The sequence below is a fragment of the Callorhinus ursinus genome, unplaced genomic scaffold (assembly GCF_003265705.2).
Source record: "Callorhinus ursinus isolate GAN/ISIS: 27379988/994484 unplaced genomic scaffold, GSC_fseal_2.0 scaffold66, whole genome shotgun sequence".
Taxonomy (NCBI): Eukaryota; Metazoa; Chordata; class Mammalia; order Carnivora; family Otariidae; genus Callorhinus; species Callorhinus ursinus.
This window is the reverse complement of record NW_027397128.1, coordinates 6,314,957-6,335,904: the sequence shown is the minus strand read 5'-3', so window position 1 is coordinate 6,335,904 and position 20,948 is coordinate 6,314,957. Positions and strand designations below refer to the sequence as shown.

Below are 20,948 nucleotides of genomic sequence, written 5' to 3'. Positions count from 1 at the left end.
AAAAATATTTTATTTATTTACTTGACAGAGAAAGAGAGAGAGACACTTGACAAGCAGGGGAGTGGCAGGCAGAGGGAAAGGGAGAAGCAGGCTCCCCACTGAGCAGGAAGCCCGACATGGGGTTCGATTCCAGGACCCTGAGATCATGACCTGAGCTGAAACCAAGAGTTGGTCACTTAACTGACTATGCCATGCAGGTGACCCTATGGTAATTTTATTTTTAATCTTTTGAGGAAACTTTATACTATTTTCCCCAGTGGCTGTGCCAGTCTGCATTCCCACTAACAGTGCATGAGGTTTCCTTTTTTTCCACATCCTCGCCAACACTTGTTGTTTCTTGTGTTTTTGATTTTAGTCATTCTGACAGGTGTGAGGTGATATCTCACTGCAGTTTTGATGTGTAATAATGTCTAAAATTTTTAAATTAATGTATTATACTGCCAAATCTTCTTTACAAAAATAAGGTAAGTGTCAGAAGGAACAGCTTAAAGAATTTGAAGTATAAACCTAGGCAACAGGGGAGAAGGTAGTAGGGCAGGAATTGCTTTTATTTTACTGTTTGGCTTTTACAAATGATATACATGCATCTGCCATAAAGAAAAATTAAGTGTAAGAAATGTTAAACAAGACTGTAATAAAGGGCGCCTGGGTGGCTCAGTTGGTTGAGCGACTGCCTTCGGCTCGGGTCATGATCCTGGAGTCCCGGGATCGAGTCCCGCATCGGGCTCCCTGCTCGGCGGGGAGTCTGCTTCTCCCTCTGACCCTCTTCCCTCTCGTGCTCTCTCTCTCTCATTCTCTCTCTCTCAGATAAATAAATAAAATCTTAAAAAAAAAAGACTGTAATAAGAAAAAGGAAATAAAACCGCTCTCTGGGTTCAGACCTAGTTTGCAGCGACATGGCTAAATGCACCAAGAAGGTCGGAATCGTGGGTAAATATGGGACCTGTTATGGTGCCTCCCTCAGGAAAATGGTGAAGAAGATTGAAATAAGCCAGCATGCCAAGTACACGTGTTCCTTCTGTGAGAAAACCAAGATGAAAAGAAGAGCTGTGGGGATCTGGCATTGTGGCTCCTGCATGAAAACCATAGCTGGTGGCGCCTGGACCTACAACACAACTTCTGCCGTCACAGTAAAGTCCATCAGAAGACCGAAGGAGTTGAAAGACCAGTAGAAGCTCCACCATTTGAAACACTGCTAGCCTATGGGGCACCTGGGTGGCTCATTCGTTAAGCGTCTGCCTTAGGCTCAGGTCATGATCCCAGGGTCCTGGGATCGCCCTGCTCTGCAGGAAGCCTGCTTCTCCCTCTCCCACTCCCCCTGCTTGTGTTCCCTCTCTCGCTGTGTCTCTCTCTGTCAAATAAATAAATAAAATCTTAAAAAAAAATATTGTTAGAAACACTGCTAGCCTATAATAAATGGGTTAATTTATGTAACAAAATTACTTTGGCTTGTTAAATTTATTAATTAGATCTTTCAATTTGTGTTGCATTAGTTTTGCTTTCTCAAAGGATTTGGAAATTAAAAATTCTTCTAATTTTTATTGGGAAAAAAAGGAAATAAAACCTCTAATGGCAACTCAGCTATTATTTTGGAATACCCAAGGGGAATTCTCTACCCTAAGGAAAAAAAGCATTGAAAATTCTTTAGGACAGACACTTTTCTTGTTTTTAGGGGAGCCTGTGGTAGAAATGCATGAATACTATCAGGATTTCTTGATTACCAGCATATAGGACCTGAGGGTGGTAGGATATAGCTAGACGGGGAAACAATCCACCCTTTCCTCTACCAGCACAGCCAACATCACTTTGTGGATGGGAAACACTGAGCTACAATGCAAAATAAGGTCTGAAGCAAGGGTAACTCTGTGGAATAACCTGAAAGCCAAAGACTTGGCTTTCAGTAAAGACCTGATTATTAATTAGCAAGGGCCAGATAGAACTACCACTAGGAAAAACAGTTTAGTCATTTGCCAAGTCAAGTGATATCCATTATAAGTCTCTTCCTAATTCACACTATAACCAAGGCCATCTACTAAGAGACCTATCTTTCTTAGAATCTCAGTACGGTTATTAGAACAAAATTTCTCCACAAGTAGGGACCACATTTATTATTATGTTATCAAACTATTTATTAAATACCTATTGCATAAGGTAAGGTATTAGATTAAATGAAACAAAATTGCAGGTTCCCTATCCTGAATGTATCCTTTTTTGGAAACCAACAATGCAACTCCATGTGTACTAGGCACATTATGTTGTCCCATCATCATCAAGAACAGTGTGCCTGTTCTCTTCCCATACAATTAAAGAGAGATGGTAGACATGAACAAATGCTGCTCTTGTAAATATTTTACCTGGTACTGGAAATGAATGGGCTGTAGTTGGCTGTCATTCTGAGTCATCTTTCTGGCTAGGGCCTCTTTCAGTGCAAGGGCTTTATTCAACTCAACCAGCTCCTTAGACATCTGAGCTTGACGTAGAGCATGCTGAGTAGTGAAAGCATCAGAAGATCTACTGGTCTCTGGACTGGTTTCCACTTGCTGGAAAAGATCAGGATAATGATTTGTAAGAGAAACAAGCCATTGGAGTTCCTTAGCCTGCTTCATCAGGTCTCACAGCTACTTCTCCATTGTTAGTACCTCTGTTCTTTTAAAAATATGGCTTCTCATACATTTGCATTAAACATATAAGATGAATCGAGCCTACCTATTTTCCGGCTCTCATGGCACCTTATTTCTTATATCCTTTAACTGACTCTTCTAGAGTAAACTAAATTTCTTGCTCTTTCCTTTATTGATTGGGCTAACATTTCTTAACTTTGACGTCATCCTAAGGGGTCTTTACAGGAGAAAGAGTTCTGGAAGTGGCACTTTAGGAATGGTGGAAATGGAGAGGAGGCTTCGTTTATTCTTACAGAGCTCACTTCTGGCACCCGATTTATCTCCTGTCTTTCTTCTTTCAGAATATAAAAAATACCGATACATGTTTGTTTCAGGGGGAAAAGATGTCTCAAGCAAACCATTGTCTAGCCTTCCATTTTGACTTTACTCTATAACCTTTAGCCAACATCTAATACGTTTTATCTATTCTTGCAACTCAAACACTCCAGACATTCTCCTTGGTTCTTTTAGCTCCTACCCATCGCAACCATAGAAAAAGTGTGATGAGAAAAAAATCTCTTCCATGTCTTCTCTGATGCTTTTTTGACTTTGCCAGAATTTCCTGATTTGTTCCTTTCTTCATTCCAACTTGCTAGACAGCTGATGCAGAATACTAACATCTAACAAGGAATCGGTAAGCCAGATTGCAAATAAGGACAATGACATCCCTGAGATGCCCTACCAGTTGTACTATTAGACATGGAGCCTATCCAATTTAGGGTTTTCCAAAGCTGACATTTACACTCAAGATTTCTGGATTTCCAAGGTATTCTATGGAGGATGGTAACAATTGGGGACACTCATCCTCAGCTGAGTGATAAATTACAGGAAATGGCACAGTTAAAGCTCCCAGTTCTAGACAAAGCCAATTACTTACAGCTTCTGGTTCCACTGCAGTATCAATGGCTGCAGCCATGCAAGCAACAGTTTCGTCCTGCAATGACAAATGATGTTTCAGTTTAGGAAAAGACTCTGAAGAGAAGCTTACTAGGGGATTTTATATTGGTTATTCAATTTTTTTCAAGTGTATATAGAAACCGTTTAAGGTGCTGGGCCCATTTTGTGCATACATACACCCAAAGCCACAGATTTCCATGTCCCACCTCTTAAGAGTCTATCCTCGTTACAAGGTCGATCGTGTAGTCTTTATAAAAAAAAAAAAAAGGGTCATGTGGCAATTGACATATATATTGCACCTCTCCTGCTCTGTCAGAGATCAATGGGCCAGAGTGAAACATCAGCCGTGTTCTCACAGACCAAAGTTCAACCCGTTTTATAGACACTACTCTTTATGTTTTTACCACTAAGTCTACCTCTATAACGTACAGGTCTAGCCAGTTCTCACGGACATACCACCCTAAAAAGACATACAAAATAAAGGCAATGCAGTAGAAAAGTGAATAGAATGAAAGGTTATTTGGTATTTTTATTTTACAGTCAGTCGAGGTAGCAAGAGCCTACTCTAGTAGGAAATACATTCCACAGGCTGACACCCCAGAAAGATGTGCTCGTGAAGTCAGACAAATATCCTGCAGCTCCTCTCCCTCATATACATAAGAACCAAGCAATCATAGGCAGCTATTCTAGGTAGTGGTTACTTGAAGGGAAAGGGTGAGCACGGATTCCCTTCCAGAGAAGGGCTATTCCTCTTCTGGGCTCTGGAACAACAGCCATCTAAAAGGGAAACCTAAAACCACTTATTGGGACTAATTTGTTTATAGGCTATCATACGAGCAAGCTCTGTTCTCCCCACTGGAATTTAAGCTTTATTTGGCATTGGACCATATGGATTACCACCTCTGTTTAAGTGATTCTGCAAGCCCTGGGAAGAAAGGATTCTTTCCAGGAAGTCACATGATTAAAGAGGTCATAGGTGAAAGAGCTATTGGCTCAATAGCAAGGAAAAAATTTAGGGTGAGCACACGGAGTATCAGCATCGGCCCAGTGAAACATTACATAGTTGTTGACTTGAATCTCAGTACCTTCAAGGCAAGGAGCAAAGAGGCCTTAGTAAGTGCTATTTGTAAAGCACGTCCCCTGCCCAGAAATTCCCAATCAGTGAGACTCAAAGAAAATTCAGAGGAAGCTCCAGTGTTACCACATCCCTTCTCCTCATGTTTTACAATACTGGTGATTCTCCAAGGGCCAGACATGAGATCCTTCTTGAAAAATAGCACTTCGATATACTATACGTTAATGGTTACCCTTTCTTCCCTCCCATATTCTTGGTTTCAGTAAATGGACTACTTACAGACCTATCCTAGATTAGTAAAGCCTGTAACACCGGCTTTTGGAGACTTTTTCCTAGTACCTTCCAGAGGGTCAGGATCAAAGTAGATGGGTTAATCTTTGAAGAAGACACGTTACTGTGGGTTTACCTTTTGGTCTGTGGCCCAATAAAATTTTATAATGCGAAAGTTTAAGCTTTGGTGACATGTTCTACATGAACATGGTAGGATTCTGTCTTCATAATCCTAAATATAAATACATAACAATAGGATTTATTTCAATCTAACTCTCTCTCTCTCTCTCTCTTTCTAAGGCTGCAATGGAGAACCTCTCGTAAGGTAAAAATACATGATTTGCTGAGGGCGATGGTCAGGGAAAGAAAGCTAGGGTACACTAAGCTATATTAACCAGCAATACCTTCCCATATGAATTTCGCACTTGGAGGCTGTAGGCAGTACCATTACTGGGCATGCAAAATGCTTTTTATGGAACTGGTCTTAGAGGAGGGGGTAAAAGCAGCGACAACAAAATTTGATTTTGTGGGAACTGAAAGGACTGCATGAATTTCCTCATAGGTGACTGCAGCAAGGAGGTTTGTTTGAATTGTATTTTAAAGGAAGAAATGGTACAGTTTAGTGCTTAAAGCCCCAGGAGGAAGATTCGGGAACAACGGCTGCCTTCATCACTGAAAAGGGGGTGTTCACCCGTCACTTAAAATAAAAATAGTTTTAATCCAGAACGAAGGGCACAAGCACTTACATTTGAAACATTTTGCTTTCACTGTAGTGAGTCTTAATAAAAGCCACAGGATACATTGTTGTGTATTTCCAAAAAATATATAGCTGGGAGGGTCCCAAACAATAGACATGGAGAACTCTGATTCAAGAGTCCAGCAGGAGCCCTGGGCCAAAGGGTTTACTCGGCCTAACTGTGACAGTGGAGGGAAGCCAGGGACTTTATCAGCTTGTGGCAATCTTTGGTACCTTTGTGCTTCATGCGTCAAGTGAATGTTAGTGGCAGAATTCAGCGATTCTACAGAGTTCCTCTGAGTCAGCCACCACTAGCAACTTCCTCTAGAGGCACACCAGGCACCAGTCATATCAGCAGATCCTCACCGCGGATATGCCTTCTCTTCTGTTAACAACTTGTTTCCATGGGTTTCCTTCATCATTCCCACGTGATTCGAAGCCCCAGAAATGAGGTGGTGGGAAATCCTCTAAGATCGGTGTGGCGGCCATGAACAACGGTGGCCTGGGTCACTCTTTTGGGATCATATAAGCTTTAGCTCCAGTACGGTCCCACAGCCTAGATTATCTTAATTCCGAGGCAGCTCACACAAAGTGTTCATACATCAGATGTTTCAGCTATATTTAAGTGGAGTTATCGATGGTGAAATTTCACCTTGTGATAGCCATTCTCTGGCGTACACTCTATAATTTAGCCACAATGAAGTCCTTATCATGTTCTAAACTTTCATCCCTTTTCGCTTTGGCATATACCTTTTTCTTTACATAGATTGTCTTTTTCCCTTTGTGGGACAAATTTCTATTCATTTTTTAGAGTCCAGTTTCTTCTGTACTGACTTCTTCAATTTTCTAGGCTGTTAATCACCCTTTGCTCATATTGCTAATGTTAAGAGGATTAAAACAGAGAGAGAGGATTCTTAGTTTTCCTTGCCTCCTTTCCCCCTTCTTTGCCACCTCTCCCACTTGTGCACCTTAACCAACGAACAAACTACAAGGCTTGCGAGAATGACCCTTGAAAATATTTGGACAGTTAGCAGGATGGGGTTGCACCAATGTTCTTAATTTAAGCAAGAGGCACGAAAACTGGAAGAGCCTCCAACCAAAAGTTTCATGGCAATTACCCAGAACTGCTACCTGAGCCAAACCACCTTGTGGTTTGGCTCTCTTCTCACCCTACACAACTCCAGTCTGGCTTTGACTCAGGGAGTTACCTGGAGTTCAGGAGCTCCCTGAGTGCCTCAGCTGAATAATGCCTTCAGCCTCTTTTGGAGCCACTTAAACTATTTTCTTTTGATAGTAATACAGTACTTAGCAAGGTCACACAGCTAGTGAGTGGCAGAACTGGCTTCCAACCAGGGTCTGTCTGGCTCTGGAGCCCAGGTTCTCAACTGCTGTGGTCTGGGCGTTGGACAAATGAGCTGTCATCTCGGACTGCTTGGAACAGTTTTGTACAGTATTACTTGTTCTAAAACACTGCTTTCTAGTCTTTTGGGGAGTTTACTCTAATTTATTGGCACTCATCCTAACCCTTCCTCCCACAAGACTGCATGGTATTTTTTTAATTTACTCTTTCAGAGTAAAATGAAGGTGTAGATGATTCTGTGATACCATTTTGACACGTCTAGGAAACACTGGGCAAGCCCTGAGATGAAGAATCACTGTTCTGGTAAAGTTAAAGCCTCTCCCCAAGAGCTAGAAATTACCACCAGTCATTTACGAACATGTCACGGGTTCAGAATGATAAACAAGAGGGTATAGATGGAACAAAACCAACCATAACCCCTTAACCAACCATCGTCCCTTAACATAACATGATTTCAACTTCAAAAAAAAAAAAAAGTATATATGCCTGAGGGCTAAAATAGAGAAGGAACACCAACAATAAAAGGTCTTTAGGGTGGTAGGATTCTAAGAACTTTTCTTCTGGGAAAAACAAGAAATACCCGCCGCCCAACCCCCTCCCTCCCACACTACTACTATTGTAGTTCTAAAAATAAATAAAGATGGAAACTTCTAGAATGATCATTCAAACTAATTTGTTACTGGTTAGAAAGGAGAGCCATGGTATTCCCTGGTTGCTCTGAGTTATCTGTCAGAAGAACCCAGCGTGTTTAAAATTGAGGTATGGCACAAGGCCTCTTGTTAAGCTAGCCTACACTGAAGGGACAGCAACTCAATGACTGCTGCCCGGGCTACCAGGCAATTTTGCAACTGCTCTGTTGCTGTGTCCAGCATTTGATTCAAGCACTGAAATATGAATGTGCCATTGCATATGTAACCTGTGAGTGTCTTGATTTAATGAATTCAGTATTCAGATCATATCCAATGATCCATGATCTCCGTCCTCAAACGGCTCACAATCTAGTTTGTTCGGCAAAAGGCAGAGTTAGATATGTTTATATGCAGCAAGAGAGACAAACGAAAGCAGTTAAGTCTATTTACAATGTCACCCCCCCACCTTGGCTTACCGATAGCTGGGTTATCACTTGCTGCAGGTTACGAATTATCTCTACGTTTTCTTTTAATTCCTGGTCTTCCAAAGTTTCCACTAACTTTTGAAGATCCACTTTGAGGCTGAAAATTCAAACAAAGGCACCCAAAGGTTAACCATACTGCAAAGACCAGAGGATCGATGATTATACACTAAGGTCACTAACAGACATTTGGTACGAAACTTACGCTGCATGCTGCCTGAGTTCCTCTAGCTTGGCGTTCATCTTTTCATTCGCTTGTTCTGTCTGCAACAGAGACCCAGGAGATCATCAGTGATGATGCCTGACAGCTTCACCTAATTATGCCCTCTCTCCTACCCCTAATGCATTAAAACCTAGGTAGAGAGGTTGCCTCCTTTGCTGTAATCGAGGTTTTAGTGGGCTTTGGTGATTTAGTGAGAAATGGTATTTTTTTTTTTTAACAGAGTCATGGAAATTAGCCCTTCAGTCAACATGAACTACTAAAAGTAGCATCCAAGCAGCTGGGTCTTATGCTTGCCATGAAGCTCAGACTATGGTGTGGAGTGTGAAGCCTTAATTCCATATAGAACTTTGCAACTGGGGGAAAAAGCAATACTTCCTGGCACGCCACTCACTGCTGTTTGCAAAAAACCCACTTACTTTAAACGGCCTCCTACACTATACAGTTCCCTAGCCCCAGCATAAGGGCATCGCGAAAACGTAAAAGGGCCTCACACTGAATATGAGCTGAGCTTTTTTTTCAAGTTACACTATCTGATATGGTAGGCTGGTTTTAGTAAGAGAAAGCAAGAAAAAGGGTGAGGCACAAGAATATGGCCGAGAAGAAATGGCAGAGGGAGACACATTTTGGGAAGGGTGATTGATATTTTCCATTTTATCTCACTCACAGGATCTGTAACATGCGAGATGCTGCAACAGATTTGGGAAGGACAGCTTACAGAGGACAAAAATGTTGTGCTTGTCATGACATTTTAACGGGACATCAAGCAATAAGCCTTCCCGTAGCCATTATAGCAACCTTATAAAGTTCAAGTTCAGATGGGTATGTGGCTAGAGTAACAGGTTCCGTCTGTTACGTCAGCCACACTCGCATATGTGTGAAACACAGCTTCTAGAGTTACTTCAGAGGTACAGAATGCAGCACTGGAGACAGAAAACTGTATATAAAAATCCTCCAGTTCCCATTTTCACCCTTCCAGTAGCAATGGACAATGGATATAGAATTTGGCCCCCTTTAAAGAATCTTGAAGCAGCATACGCCTCCTTGACTAGAGAGCACACGGATGCGTGAAGGTGTGTAAATCACAGATGTTCAATTACATTTTGGTGGAAACTCATTTTTGCTTTTGGCAATAGTTGTGCAATTAAAAACTGAGTTGTATTTAGACTAGTAGAAAAATGTTAGCGGCAGAGCTAGCACGCACTGATCCGGGTTACTTTCAGATAGGTAGTAGGATACAGAACTGGAGTAATCGGTTACGTAGCGATCCACTATTTGGAAATTAACCATATGTGAAAGGAATTAACATTAATTTCCCAGCTGTTATATCTCACCATGGCACCTGTTAGGACAGAATACGAAATACGACAACATTGGGGGAAAGGAGGTACAGAAGACCTAAAATCTTACTGAGGGGACAGTTACTTGATATTACGGATAAAGATTAGGCAGGACTTTAGGTGACAGAAGGACCTGGTTCTTTCCTCTCTGGTATTTTAGAACAAATCTACTTTAAAATGAGATCCATGTGGATTCTCTGTGGTGGATTTTATACGATTCTTTTAACTTTTCTGTATGTTTGATTATAAGCCCATGTGTTTACCCTGGAGAGGCTCCATGGCGGATATGGTGCTATTAATCCATTCCTTTCCACATAACTCGTCTCTCATAATGAGAAGCATGTTAAATATTTCAGAAACCAAAGCTAGTAAACGTCCAGATTACTAGTGGTTCAGTCGTGGGGGCCTCACCAAAATGATCCTCTCCAACATCTGGGCTGTCTGACCAGCTGCCTCGCTCAGACCACGACTTAATTTTTCATTCTCCTCTACCAGGGACTGATTCTTCTCCATCAGGGACTGTAGACTTTCTGATGGTTCCACACTAAAACAAAGAAACAGACCTGTTAATAACACCGATATCAGAGGTGGATAAAAATAGATCCCATAGACCTTTTAGGTGTGTGTGTGTGGGGGGTTTGGTTTAAAATTAGCCCCCAAGGGGCGCCTGGGTGGCTCAGTTGTTAAGCGTCTGCCTTAGGCTCAGGTCATGATCCCAGGGCCCTGGGATCGAGCCCTGCATTGGGCTCCCTGCTCAGCGGGAAGCCTGCTTCTCCCTCTCCCACTCATCCTGCTTGTGTTCCCTCTCTCGCTGTGTCTCTCTCTGTCAAATAAATAAATAAAATCTTTAAAAAATAATAAAATAAAATAAAATTAACCCTCAAAAGCCTGGAAAAAAGTGTGTCCATTCCAATTCCAGTCAGGTCGTATACTGAATGAATAAGAAACATATGCCTGAAATACTTTGAATTAATGGTTTGCAGGAAGGTAATAATTCAGAGCCAGCCATGGTGCAACAGAAATGACTAACCTCGACCCTTAGCTCTTAGTTTAAGATCTATTTGTATCATGTAGCTAAGAAGTGAAGCCTAAGCAAAATAAGTCAATCAGAGAAAGACAATTATCATATGATCTCATTCATATGTGGAATTTAAGAAACAAAACAGATGAACATAGGGGAGGGGAGAGAAAAATAAAGCAAGATGAAATCAGAGAGGGAGACAAACCGTAAGAGTCTCTTAACTCTAGGAAACAAACTGAGGGTTGCTGGGGGGGGGGGGGGGATGGGGTAACTGGGTGATACACTCTATGTTAATTGAATTTAAATAAAAAACAAGCAAACAAAAGAAGTGAAGGCTAACTGTAGCTAAGATACAAGTGTCTCTCTCCTCTTCCCACTCTCAATCCCTCATTAACGATTTAGGGCAGCAAGGAAGGAAGAAGTAGGGAGGAGGCAGAAGTGACTCCGCTCAGGGCTGAAATTTAACCTCATCAATATAAAGTCAACTACCTATTTACTGAAGTTTAGGGAAACAGCAGTTAAGAAGTCAGAGAGTTGATATAATGACCAGTGGCCACTGACAGCACATTTCACAATTCTCCATAAGTGTTCCCTTCTAAATGCCTGCCTTGCTTGAAACCTCTTGTTCATTTGTCTATCAATTTTCAATTGCTTAGAGTGGGTGGTGGCAACAATGGTGTCCATATTAAGCAGGAGTGGAAGGGAGGAACAGAAATGGCTTGAAGGAATACATATAGATAAGAAACTTTGGAACTTATGCAGATTACTTGGTATCAGTTCCAGGCTAATGGAAAAGACCAACAAGATGGACAGTTTTGGTTTGTTCGTTTTTTTTGGAATCCACTGGGATTCGTTGTTCAAAAGACTGGAAAATAGGACTGGTGAAAAAAGATCAGAAGAAATATGAAGATTTGGATCTGAAGGAGCCTGAAGGGAAAAATGAATAGTTGTCAAGGCTATAATAAAGAGAAAAAAGAAGGACAGGGAACAGCTGTTCTCAATCTCAATAAAGAAGCGAAAAGGAGGGGCGCCTGGGTGGCTCAGTCGTTAAGCGTCTGCCTTCGGCTCAGGTCATGATCCCAGGGTCCTGGGATCGAGCCCCGCATCAGGCTCCCTGCTCCGCGGGAAGCCTGCTTCTCCCTCTCCCTCTCCCACTCCCCCAGCTTGTGTTCCTGCTCTTGCTCTCTCTGTCAAATAAATAAATAAAATCTTAAAAAAAAAAAAGAATTGAAAAGGATTTCAGGAATAGATGCCCTCTCACCCAGCTTAAGACCTCCAGGAATTCTTAACAGAAAATCTTAGCATGCTCTTTATCATGAAGTTAATAGCAAGGCCACACCATAAGGTCTAATGTTATACTACTGAGAATTTACTAAGACTCTTTTTAAAAATTATTTTTAATTAAAATTTTTTTTCTTAAAGATTTTTATTTGTTTATGTGTGAGAGAGAGAGAGAGCGCGCGCGCAAGTGCACAAGCAGGGGGCTGAGTGCAGAGCCTATACGGGGCCCGATCTCACCACCCCAAAATCATGACCTGAGCCGAAATCAAGAGTGGAACACTCACTGACTGAGCCACCCAGGCGTCCCGAGAATTTAAGACTCTTATGAAAGAATGTTCAGTTAAAATGTGGATTATAAAGATAAAACTATTGGCAAATTTGGTGTTCTTTTAGATTGCTCTGATATTTTCTTATTGTTATTAAGCTGAAAACTTCCATGCATCATTTATGTAAGTTGACAAGCTCCAAAGTAATGATACTTTTAACTCAATAGTTTTTTCTCCTAAAAATTTCCAAGGTTTCTCTAAATGGGGGGGAAACACAATGGAAAACCAGTGTTTCCTCTTTTGCAGACTATTTAATTGTCAATGCTTGGAATTCAAGTCAGCTGAGCATGTGCAAATTGATTAATGCTCACAGAAAATCAATGCAAAATCTTCCATGACACACATTCAAAAAGAAAAGAATATAATCGTAGGACAAAAAGCAAAAAAAAAAAAAATCCATTCGTATGGACTGTACATTTTGTAAAAAGCCTTTATGAGATGTCTCTTTTTTTATTTGAGAAAGTGAGCGAGAGAGCATGAGCAGGGGGAGGGGCAGAGGGAGAGGGAGAAGCAGACTCCCCGCTGAGGAGGGAGCCCGATGTGGGACTCGATTCCAGGACCCTGGGATCATGACCTGAGCAGGTCATGCAGGTCAAGCAGGCAGATGCTTAACCGACTGGGCCACCCAGGCACCCTGAAATGTCTCTTAAAATATACATTTTTGAGAAAAGAAGTAGCATCTTTATTTCTCTGTAAAATGTTGAACAGCTGAGTTCACTGTTTGATTCATCAACTGTTTCTTAGAATCTATCTTTGTGTAGCTGAAACTATATCCTGTAGTATATTCTTGGTGGCTGGAAGTCTGGAATAGTTTTCATTAGTCTTGTGTTCATTAGTCTTGTGTTCATTAGTCTTGTCTTACATAAAACAGGTCTGTGCTAAACTGAAAGGAAAGGAAAATGGGTCAGTTGCTTCTAAACTGGTTAAACCAGGGGCACCTGGGTGACTCAGTTAAGTGACTTGATTTCAGCTCAGGTCATGATCTCAGGGTTGTGAAATTGAGCCCCGCATTGGGCTCTGCACTCAGTGGGGAGTCTGCTGGAGATTCTCTCTTTCCCTCTCCCTTTGCCCCTCCCCCTGCTTGTGCTCTCTCTCTCAATAAATAGTCTTAAAAAAATGAAATAAAGTGGTTGAACTAAATTAGGTCTTTAAGAGATCCTTTAAGAGATCCCAGCTTTCCTCAGTTTCTTTATCCAACATTCTCAAATTATTATCAGGAAACCAAGATTAAATTACCCAAAGAGGGAAAATTACAAAGAGAAGGGTGGTCAACTTTGGGTGATAAAATTATGGCAGTTTTAAGATTTATTCTTTATACTTTTCTAAATGTTCTCCAAGAAGCAATGTACCCCTTTAAAATGAGAAAAAAAAGATTAAGTTATTGAAAATAAGGATATTAAAAGAACATAAGCTCACACATACACAAGAATAAACTCCAAATGAAAACATGAAATGTAAAAAATAAAACCAACATAAGTTCTAGAAGGAAACATGGGCAAATGCCTCTTTAACCTTGGTGTAGGGAAGGGCATTCTAATTATGAATCAAAATCCAGAAGCATGAGGAGGATGTAAACACCAGAGCCACTGTGGAAAACAGTTTGGCAGTTTCTTGAGAAGTTAAACATGCGACCCAGCAATTCTACTTTTAGATATCTGCCCAATATAAAAGATATGTCCATATAAAAACTTGCAAGTAAATGTTCATAACAGCAAAATTCATAATAGCTGAAAAGTTGAAACAACTCAAAAGTCCATCAACAGGCCAATAGATAGACAAAACATGGGTTATCCAGACAGTGGAATACTACTGAGGAATAAAAAAGACATGAAGTAATTATACATGCTATAACATGGATGAATCTGAAAAATGTTATAGGTGAGAGGTGAGCATAGCATGTTTAGAGAAGTTGAATCACTATGTTGTACATCTGAAACTAATGTAATATTGTGTGTCATCTATCCTCAAAAAAATAAGAGATGTAGTCTATATACACAATGGAATATTACTCAGCCATAAAAAAGAATGAAATCTTGCCATTTGCAATGACATGGATGAAGCCAGAGGGCATAATGTTAAGTGAAATAAGTCAGACAAAGACAAATACCACTGCTTTCATTTATATGTGGCATCTAAAAAACAAAATAAAACAAACAGAAAGCAGAAACAGACCCACAAATACACAGAACAAACTGTGGTTGCCAGAGTGGGGGCGGGGGGGCGGCGAGAGGATGAGTGAAATAGGTGAAGGGAATTAAGAGGCACAAACTATTCCACCTCTGGGTCTATACCCAAAAGAATTGAAAGCAGGGTCTTAAAGCATTCATGGCAGCATTATTCTCTATAACCAAAGGACGGAAGCAACCTATGTCCCCTGACAGATGAATGGATACACAACATGTGGTATACATGTACAATGGGATATTATTCAGCCTTTAAAAGAAAGGGATGTATGGTGATTAACATAACATAATAATAAAAAAAATTTTTAAATAAAAGGGAATTTTTTTTTTTAAAGATTTTATTTATTTATTTGACAGAGAGAGCGAGAGAGGGAACACAAGCAGGGGGAGTGAGAGAGGGAGAAGCAGGCTTCCCGCCGAGCAGGGAGCCTGATGCGGGGCTTGATCCCAGGACCCTGAGATCATGACCTGAGCCGAAGGCAGACGCTTAATGACTGAGCCACCCAGGCGCCCCAAAAGAAAAGGAATTCTGACACATGCTACAACATGGATGAAACTTGAGGATATTATACTAAATGAAACAAGACAGTCACGAAAGGACAAATACTGTATGATTTCACTTATATGAGATGCTTAAAATAACTAAATGAAAGTAGAAGGGTGATTGCCAAGACTGAGGGGAGAGGGGGAACTGGGGTGTTATTGTTTAACAGGTACAGACTTTCAGTTTTGCAAGATGAAAAAAGTTTTAGATGATAGATAGATGGTGGTGATGGCTGTACAGTACTGTGAATGTACTTAACGCCACTGAACTGTGTACTTGAAAATGGTTAAAATGGTGAATTTTATTTTATGTATATTTTACCACATTTTTTCAAAAGGTCCCAAGGATCAAAAAACCTGATAGAAAAATGGGACATATGAACAGATAATTCATCAGAAAGAGATAAAAGTGGCCCTGAGACATATGGAAAAAAAAAGCTCAGATCTGCTCATAATTAAAGAAATGAAAATTAAAACAAGATATTGAGATAGCATGTGTCACCTATCAGACTGGCAAAAAACTGAAGAGGTATGACAACACATTCCACTGGTGAGTCTCCAGGGAAACAAGCGCTCTCATACATTGCTGTTGGGAATGCAAATTGGTATAGCCCATAATATGGAAGGGAATATGGCAATATGGCAATATCCAACAAAATCACACATGCACTTACCTTTTTCCTCAGCAATCCCATTTCTAGACATCTACCCTGAAGATAAATCACTGATAATATGAAAACTGAATAACACAAGGTTATTCATTGCAATGTGTTTGTAATTACAAAATACTGGAAACATATCTACGGCCATACCACCCTGAACGTGCCCTATCTCGTCAAAATACTGGAAACAACCTAAATGCCCCTACATAGGAAAGCTGTTGAATTAATGTTTGGCACATGTACACTAACAAGAGTACCATGCAGCTGTAAAACAGAATGAGGAAGACATCTAAGAACTGGTAAGAAATGATTTCCAGGAAATGCTGAGAAGAGGAAAGCCACAAAGACTATCTGTAGTATACCACCATTCATATAAGAAGAGGATATGAAAAAATATAGAAGTATATGCTCATTTGTACAGGAGAAATACAGGAAGGCTACGCCAGAAACTGAGGAGAATGGTTAAATATGGAGGAGGGAGAAAAGTGGTAGAAATAAGGGTACAATGGGGATAGGGTGGCAGGGACGAAGAGGGAATGACATTTCATCAAATATTTTTTTTAAAGATTTTATTTATTTGACAGAGAGAGAAACAGTGAGAGTGGGAACACAAGCGGGGGGGGGGGGGGGGGAGGGAGAAGCAGGCTTCCCGCCAAGCAGGGATCCCGATGCGGGGCTCGATCCCAGGACCAACCTGAGACGAAGGCAGACGCTTAATGACTGAGCCACCCAGGCACCCCCGAATATTTTTTTTTAAATACTGTGGTAAAAAACATGTAACAAAATTTACCATCCTCACCGTTTTTTAAGTGTACATACAGTTCAGTAGACTTAAGTATATTCACATTATTGTGCACTGGATCTCCAGGACTCTTTCATCTTGCAAATCTGAAACTTCGTACCCATTCAACAATTCCCTCCCTGTTGCCACCCCCACCCCAGTCTATTCTTTCACAGTTTTCTGCCATTGCTTTTATTTCTACACTGTTCTTTATGTTCACCTATATGGACATAGACCTTTGCCTATGTTTTCCTCTAGTTCTTTTGTGGGTTTTTCTGTTTTTAAAAAAAATGTGTAAAAACATATAAAACTGGGGCGCCTGGGTGGTTCAAACAGTTAAGCATCTGACTTTTGGTTTCAGCTCTGGTCATGATCTCAGGGTCGTGAGATCGAGCCCTGATTCAGGCTCTGTGCTCAGCGGGGAGTCTGCTTGAGATTCCTTCCTTCTCCCTCTGTGCCCACTACTCACACATGCTTTCTCTCTCTCTAAAATAAATGAATCTTTAAAAACAACATATAAAACTGTCTTAACCACTGTTAAGTGTACAGTTGAGTAGTGTTAAGTATATTTACATTGTTGTAAAACAGATCTCTAGAACTTTTATCTGGTAAAACTGAAACCTTATACCCATTAACAACAACTCCCTTTTTGCCCCTCCCCTCCCCAGCCCCGGCGCACCACCATTCTAGTTTCTGTTTCTATGAATTTGACTCCTTTAAGTATCTCATATAGGTGGAATCATACAGTATTTTTTTGTGGCTGACTTATTTCACTTAGCATAATGTCTTCAAGTTTCATTCATACTGTAACATGTAATAAAATTTCCTTCCTTTTTAAGGCTGAATAATATTCTACCACACACACACACACCCCATATTTGCTTTATCCATTCATCCACTGATGGACATTTGTGTTGCTTCTACTTCCTGGCTATTGGGAATAGTTCTGCTATGAACATGGGTGTGCAGATATTTCTTTAAGACCCTGCTTTCAATTCTTTTGGCTATATACCCAGAAGTGGGATTGCTGGATCATGTGGTAGTTCTATTTTTAACTTTCTGAGGAACCTCCATACTGTTTTCCATAAGCAGTTATACTATTTTACAATCCTTCCGGCAGTGTACAAAGCTTCTAATTTTTCCACATCCTTGCCAACATTTGTTATTCAGTTTTTTTTAAAGGTTTTCTTTTATTTGAGAGAGAAAGAGCGCATGAGCAGGGGGAGGAGCAGAAGGAGAAGCAGACTCCCGGCTGAGCAGGGAGCCAGACGTGGGGCTCCATCCCAGGACCCTGAGCCAAAGGCAGACGCTTAACCAACTGAGCCACCCAGGCACCCCTCAGTTTTTTTTATATTAGCCATCCTAATGGGTGTATGGTGATATTTCATTGTGGTTTTGATTTGCATTTCACTGCTATTTCTTTTTGTAGAACTCTGACTCTTAGAGCATCATAATATTTCATATACCCTTCACATACCCGAAACATAAACAAACAATTAAAACCAACCAAGTTGTAGGGGGAACCCTAAAATGGAATACAAACAGTAACTGTGGGAACCAGTATCTTGCCTGGATACTCTAAGCCTAAAGACAAAAAGAACTGTACATAAATGCTGTAATCTAGTTCATAAAAGTATGGGCTAGCAATTCTGAAACTATGTGTATACTGGAACTGAACAAGTCAATAGATTGCAGATAATGAGAGCTGGTTTCTCACTGTTGGAAAAAGGAGTTATAAATAAGGGGAGAAGGAAGGCTAAAATGAACTCTGTAGTATTGGACTGGAATCAGAGGTATCAGTATAAAATCATGGCCTTTATTATATATACAGATGGATATAAAAATATATATATGAGTGTATGTGTGCATTACTAGACATACGGATATTTCCTAGCTCTACCCACTGAGAGGGCCTCAGGGACACCCTAGCAACAATGAGCACACCTAGCACCCAGATTGCGTTTCTAAACACTATTTTCCAATAAAAAAAAAAAAAATCAGGACTCTTTGGAGATATGGTTGATTCTAGAACTGGGGCAAGAAAAATACAAGATTGGTGTGGAACATCTCCTGAAAATGCTTAAAAACTAGAGGGTGGGGGAGCCCGGGTAGCTCAGTTGGTTGAGTAGCAGACTCTGGATTTTGGTTTGGGTCATGATCTCAGGGTCCTGGGATTGAGCCCCACGTGGGGGATCCGCACTTGGCAAGGAGTCTGCTTGAGGATTCCCTCTCCCTCTCTGTCTACCCCTGACCCTCCCCTACTCATGCTCTCTCTCTCTCTAGAATGGATGAACAAATCTTAAAAACAAAAAACAAACAAAACTAGAGGGTGTATTAAAGAACATAAGAACCACCCTGAGAGAGCTCCTACTGGACAAAGCAAGAACACTTTGAGCAATAAAACAAATATTAATAGTATTGGATGTTAACCGATAGAATAAGATAAATATCCATGTGTCTATATGGATATAAATAAATAATCAAATAAATGGGAGGGAAGAAGCAGCTCTTCCTCACAGCAGAATTCCAATGAATGAAGTTCTGAGGCCAGAACCCATGTTCTTTCTATCACATCAGGCTGCCTCAAAGCTAACTAGCAAGTTTGACAAGATCCCTACCTTGATACCAAGTGCTACCAGAAACTTGAGTATATCAGGGGAAAACAACCATCAGGAGAAATGGCCTCTGCTAGAATATACATTTAAAACTAATCTATGACTCTTACTTTATAGACCCAGGCAGGGTACCTCCATGGGCTTGTAGCAACAAGACTTGTAGCTGTTGTACCTGGGAAAAGCAAAGAAAAATAGTCAGCTAATCACCAATCAAAAGCTACTTATCCCTTATCAGCTAAATTACTACAATTAGCCATACAGTACTTGATACCTATGAAATTGAAAGCATATCTTAGGCATTACAGAGAGCATCAGGGTTGATGATTCAATGACAAAAGTCCAAACAGCATTATATGAATGACTAGTACTTAGAAGAGGAGTTGTCCCTTTTACCCAAGCATCTTAATGACTTTTTATTGAGCATCTATTTTTTAAAAACCAAACTCAGCACGGGGCTAGGTAATGTGTGGGGGGGATATGAGAATAAACTCTCGTGTTTTATTCTCAAGTTTATAATCTAGTTGACAAAGACAAGCCTACGGCTTGAAATGGTAAGAAACAATACAAGAGAGAAGATGCTAATTCATAAAGTACAGTTAAGTACTCTAGGGTTCTGAGAAGAAGCAAAGTAATGAAAATTCCAAAACAGTCAAAAGGAGGCTTCCTGTGGCTGGATGTTAAACTGGAGTGCACGCACAATGATCTTCTCCCATTCCCTCCTATGGCAAAGGAGGAACTGTTCTGCCTCCTATGACCAGTCTCGCTGCTTATGCTTTGGATCCCAACTCTTCTTGCCTCCTCATGAATCATACTTTGTTATCCCTTCTCTCTTCTATATCTTCGACTTCTCCCTTTCTATAAGATCCTTTCTATTAAGATTAAAACATGTTCAGGGCGCCTGGGTGGCTCAGTCGGTTAAGCGTCTGCCTTCGGCTCAGGTCATGATCTCAGGGCCCTGGGATTGAGTCCGTTGTCAGGCTCCCTGCTTAGTGGAGGAGTCTGCTTCTCCCTCTCCCTCTGCCCCTCCCCCCGGCTCATGTGCACACGCTCTCTTTCTCTAATAAAAATTAAAAAAAAAAAGATTAAAACACGTTGAAGTCTCTCCCATCTTAAAACAAAGCAAAAGCACCTTTCTCAATCCCACTACCGATCTTTTTTTAAATTTTATTTTATTATGTTATGTTAATCACCATACATTACATCATTAGTTTTTGATGTAGTGTTCCATGATTCATTGTTTGTGCATAAGACCCAGTGCTCCATGCAGAATGTGCCCTCCTTAATACCCATCACCAGGCTAACCCATCCCCCCACCCTTCTCCCCTCTAGAACCCTCAGTTTGTTTCTCAGAGTCCACAGTCTCTTTGCCCTATTTCTCCCCTTCACAAAGATTGAGAGAACAGTCTAAACTCACTGTCTCCATTTCCTTTTGTTCACCCCTCGCACTTGCTCCTCAGGCTCCTCTAATCTGATTTCTGCCCATAGCATTCCACTGAAATAACTCTTGCTAAGGTCACCAATGATCTGCATGTCACTATATCCTCTGGGCATTTTTCAGTCTTCATTGTACTTCACTGTTTGGTAGCATTTGGCTTACCGGACACCATACTTTCCTGCCTTTCCTTTTATTCTTCCAGCTGTTCTTCTAAGGCTCTTTCTTGGTTAACCTTTGTGCCCGCTGTCCTTTAGATGATAAACCCTCAAACCTCAGTATCAGTCTTCTTGCTTTATTGTCTCTCCTTCAAGTCTCCTCTCTGCCTGATGGTTTCAATTACCATCTATAAACTGGTGACTCCCAAATTTATCTCAAACACAAATCTTTCTGAATTTAGAGCTTTATATTTAACTATCTACTTAATATTCCCCA

The 20,948-nt window shown here is 40.7% G+C and overlaps 2 protein-coding genes across 4 annotated transcripts in view; one reads left to right on the top strand and one right to left on the bottom strand.

Moving 5' to 3' along the window:
- The window catches only part of KIF4A (kinesin family member 4A), a 113,288-nt gene that overhangs the window by 44,555 nt on the left and 47,785 nt on the right, over window positions 1-20,948 (bottom strand). For all 3 annotated transcript variants that reach the window (XM_025894002.2, XM_073885896.1, XM_025894065.2), the window contains 6 exons: window positions 19,192-19,253; window positions 10,081-10,213; window positions 8,315-8,373; window positions 8,104-8,209; window positions 3,538-3,594; window positions 2,355-2,540 (listed from right to left, as the gene is read on the bottom strand). In XM_025894002.2, the coding sequence (XP_025749787.1) occupies window positions 2,355-2,540; window positions 3,538-3,594; window positions 8,104-8,209; window positions 8,315-8,373; window positions 10,081-10,213; window positions 19,192-19,253 (603 nt within the window). The remainder of the gene's footprint in view (window positions 1-2,354; window positions 2,541-3,537; window positions 3,595-8,103; window positions 8,210-8,314; window positions 8,374-10,080; window positions 10,214-19,191; window positions 19,254-20,948) is intronic.
- Window positions 873-1,172, top strand: LOC112806084 (large ribosomal subunit protein eL43-like). The gene has a single exon (XM_025848391.2). It carries the CDS (start codon window positions 897-899, stop codon window positions 1,170-1,172), a length of 276 nt encoding a protein of 91 aa, XP_025704176.1. The 5' UTR covers window positions 873-896.

What these genes read in the sequence shown, in the direction of transcription:
- LOC112806084 (XM_025848391.2), top strand. Translation starts at nt 897, where the DNA reads ATGGCTAAATGCACCAAGAAGGTCGGAATCGTGGGTAAATATGGGACC.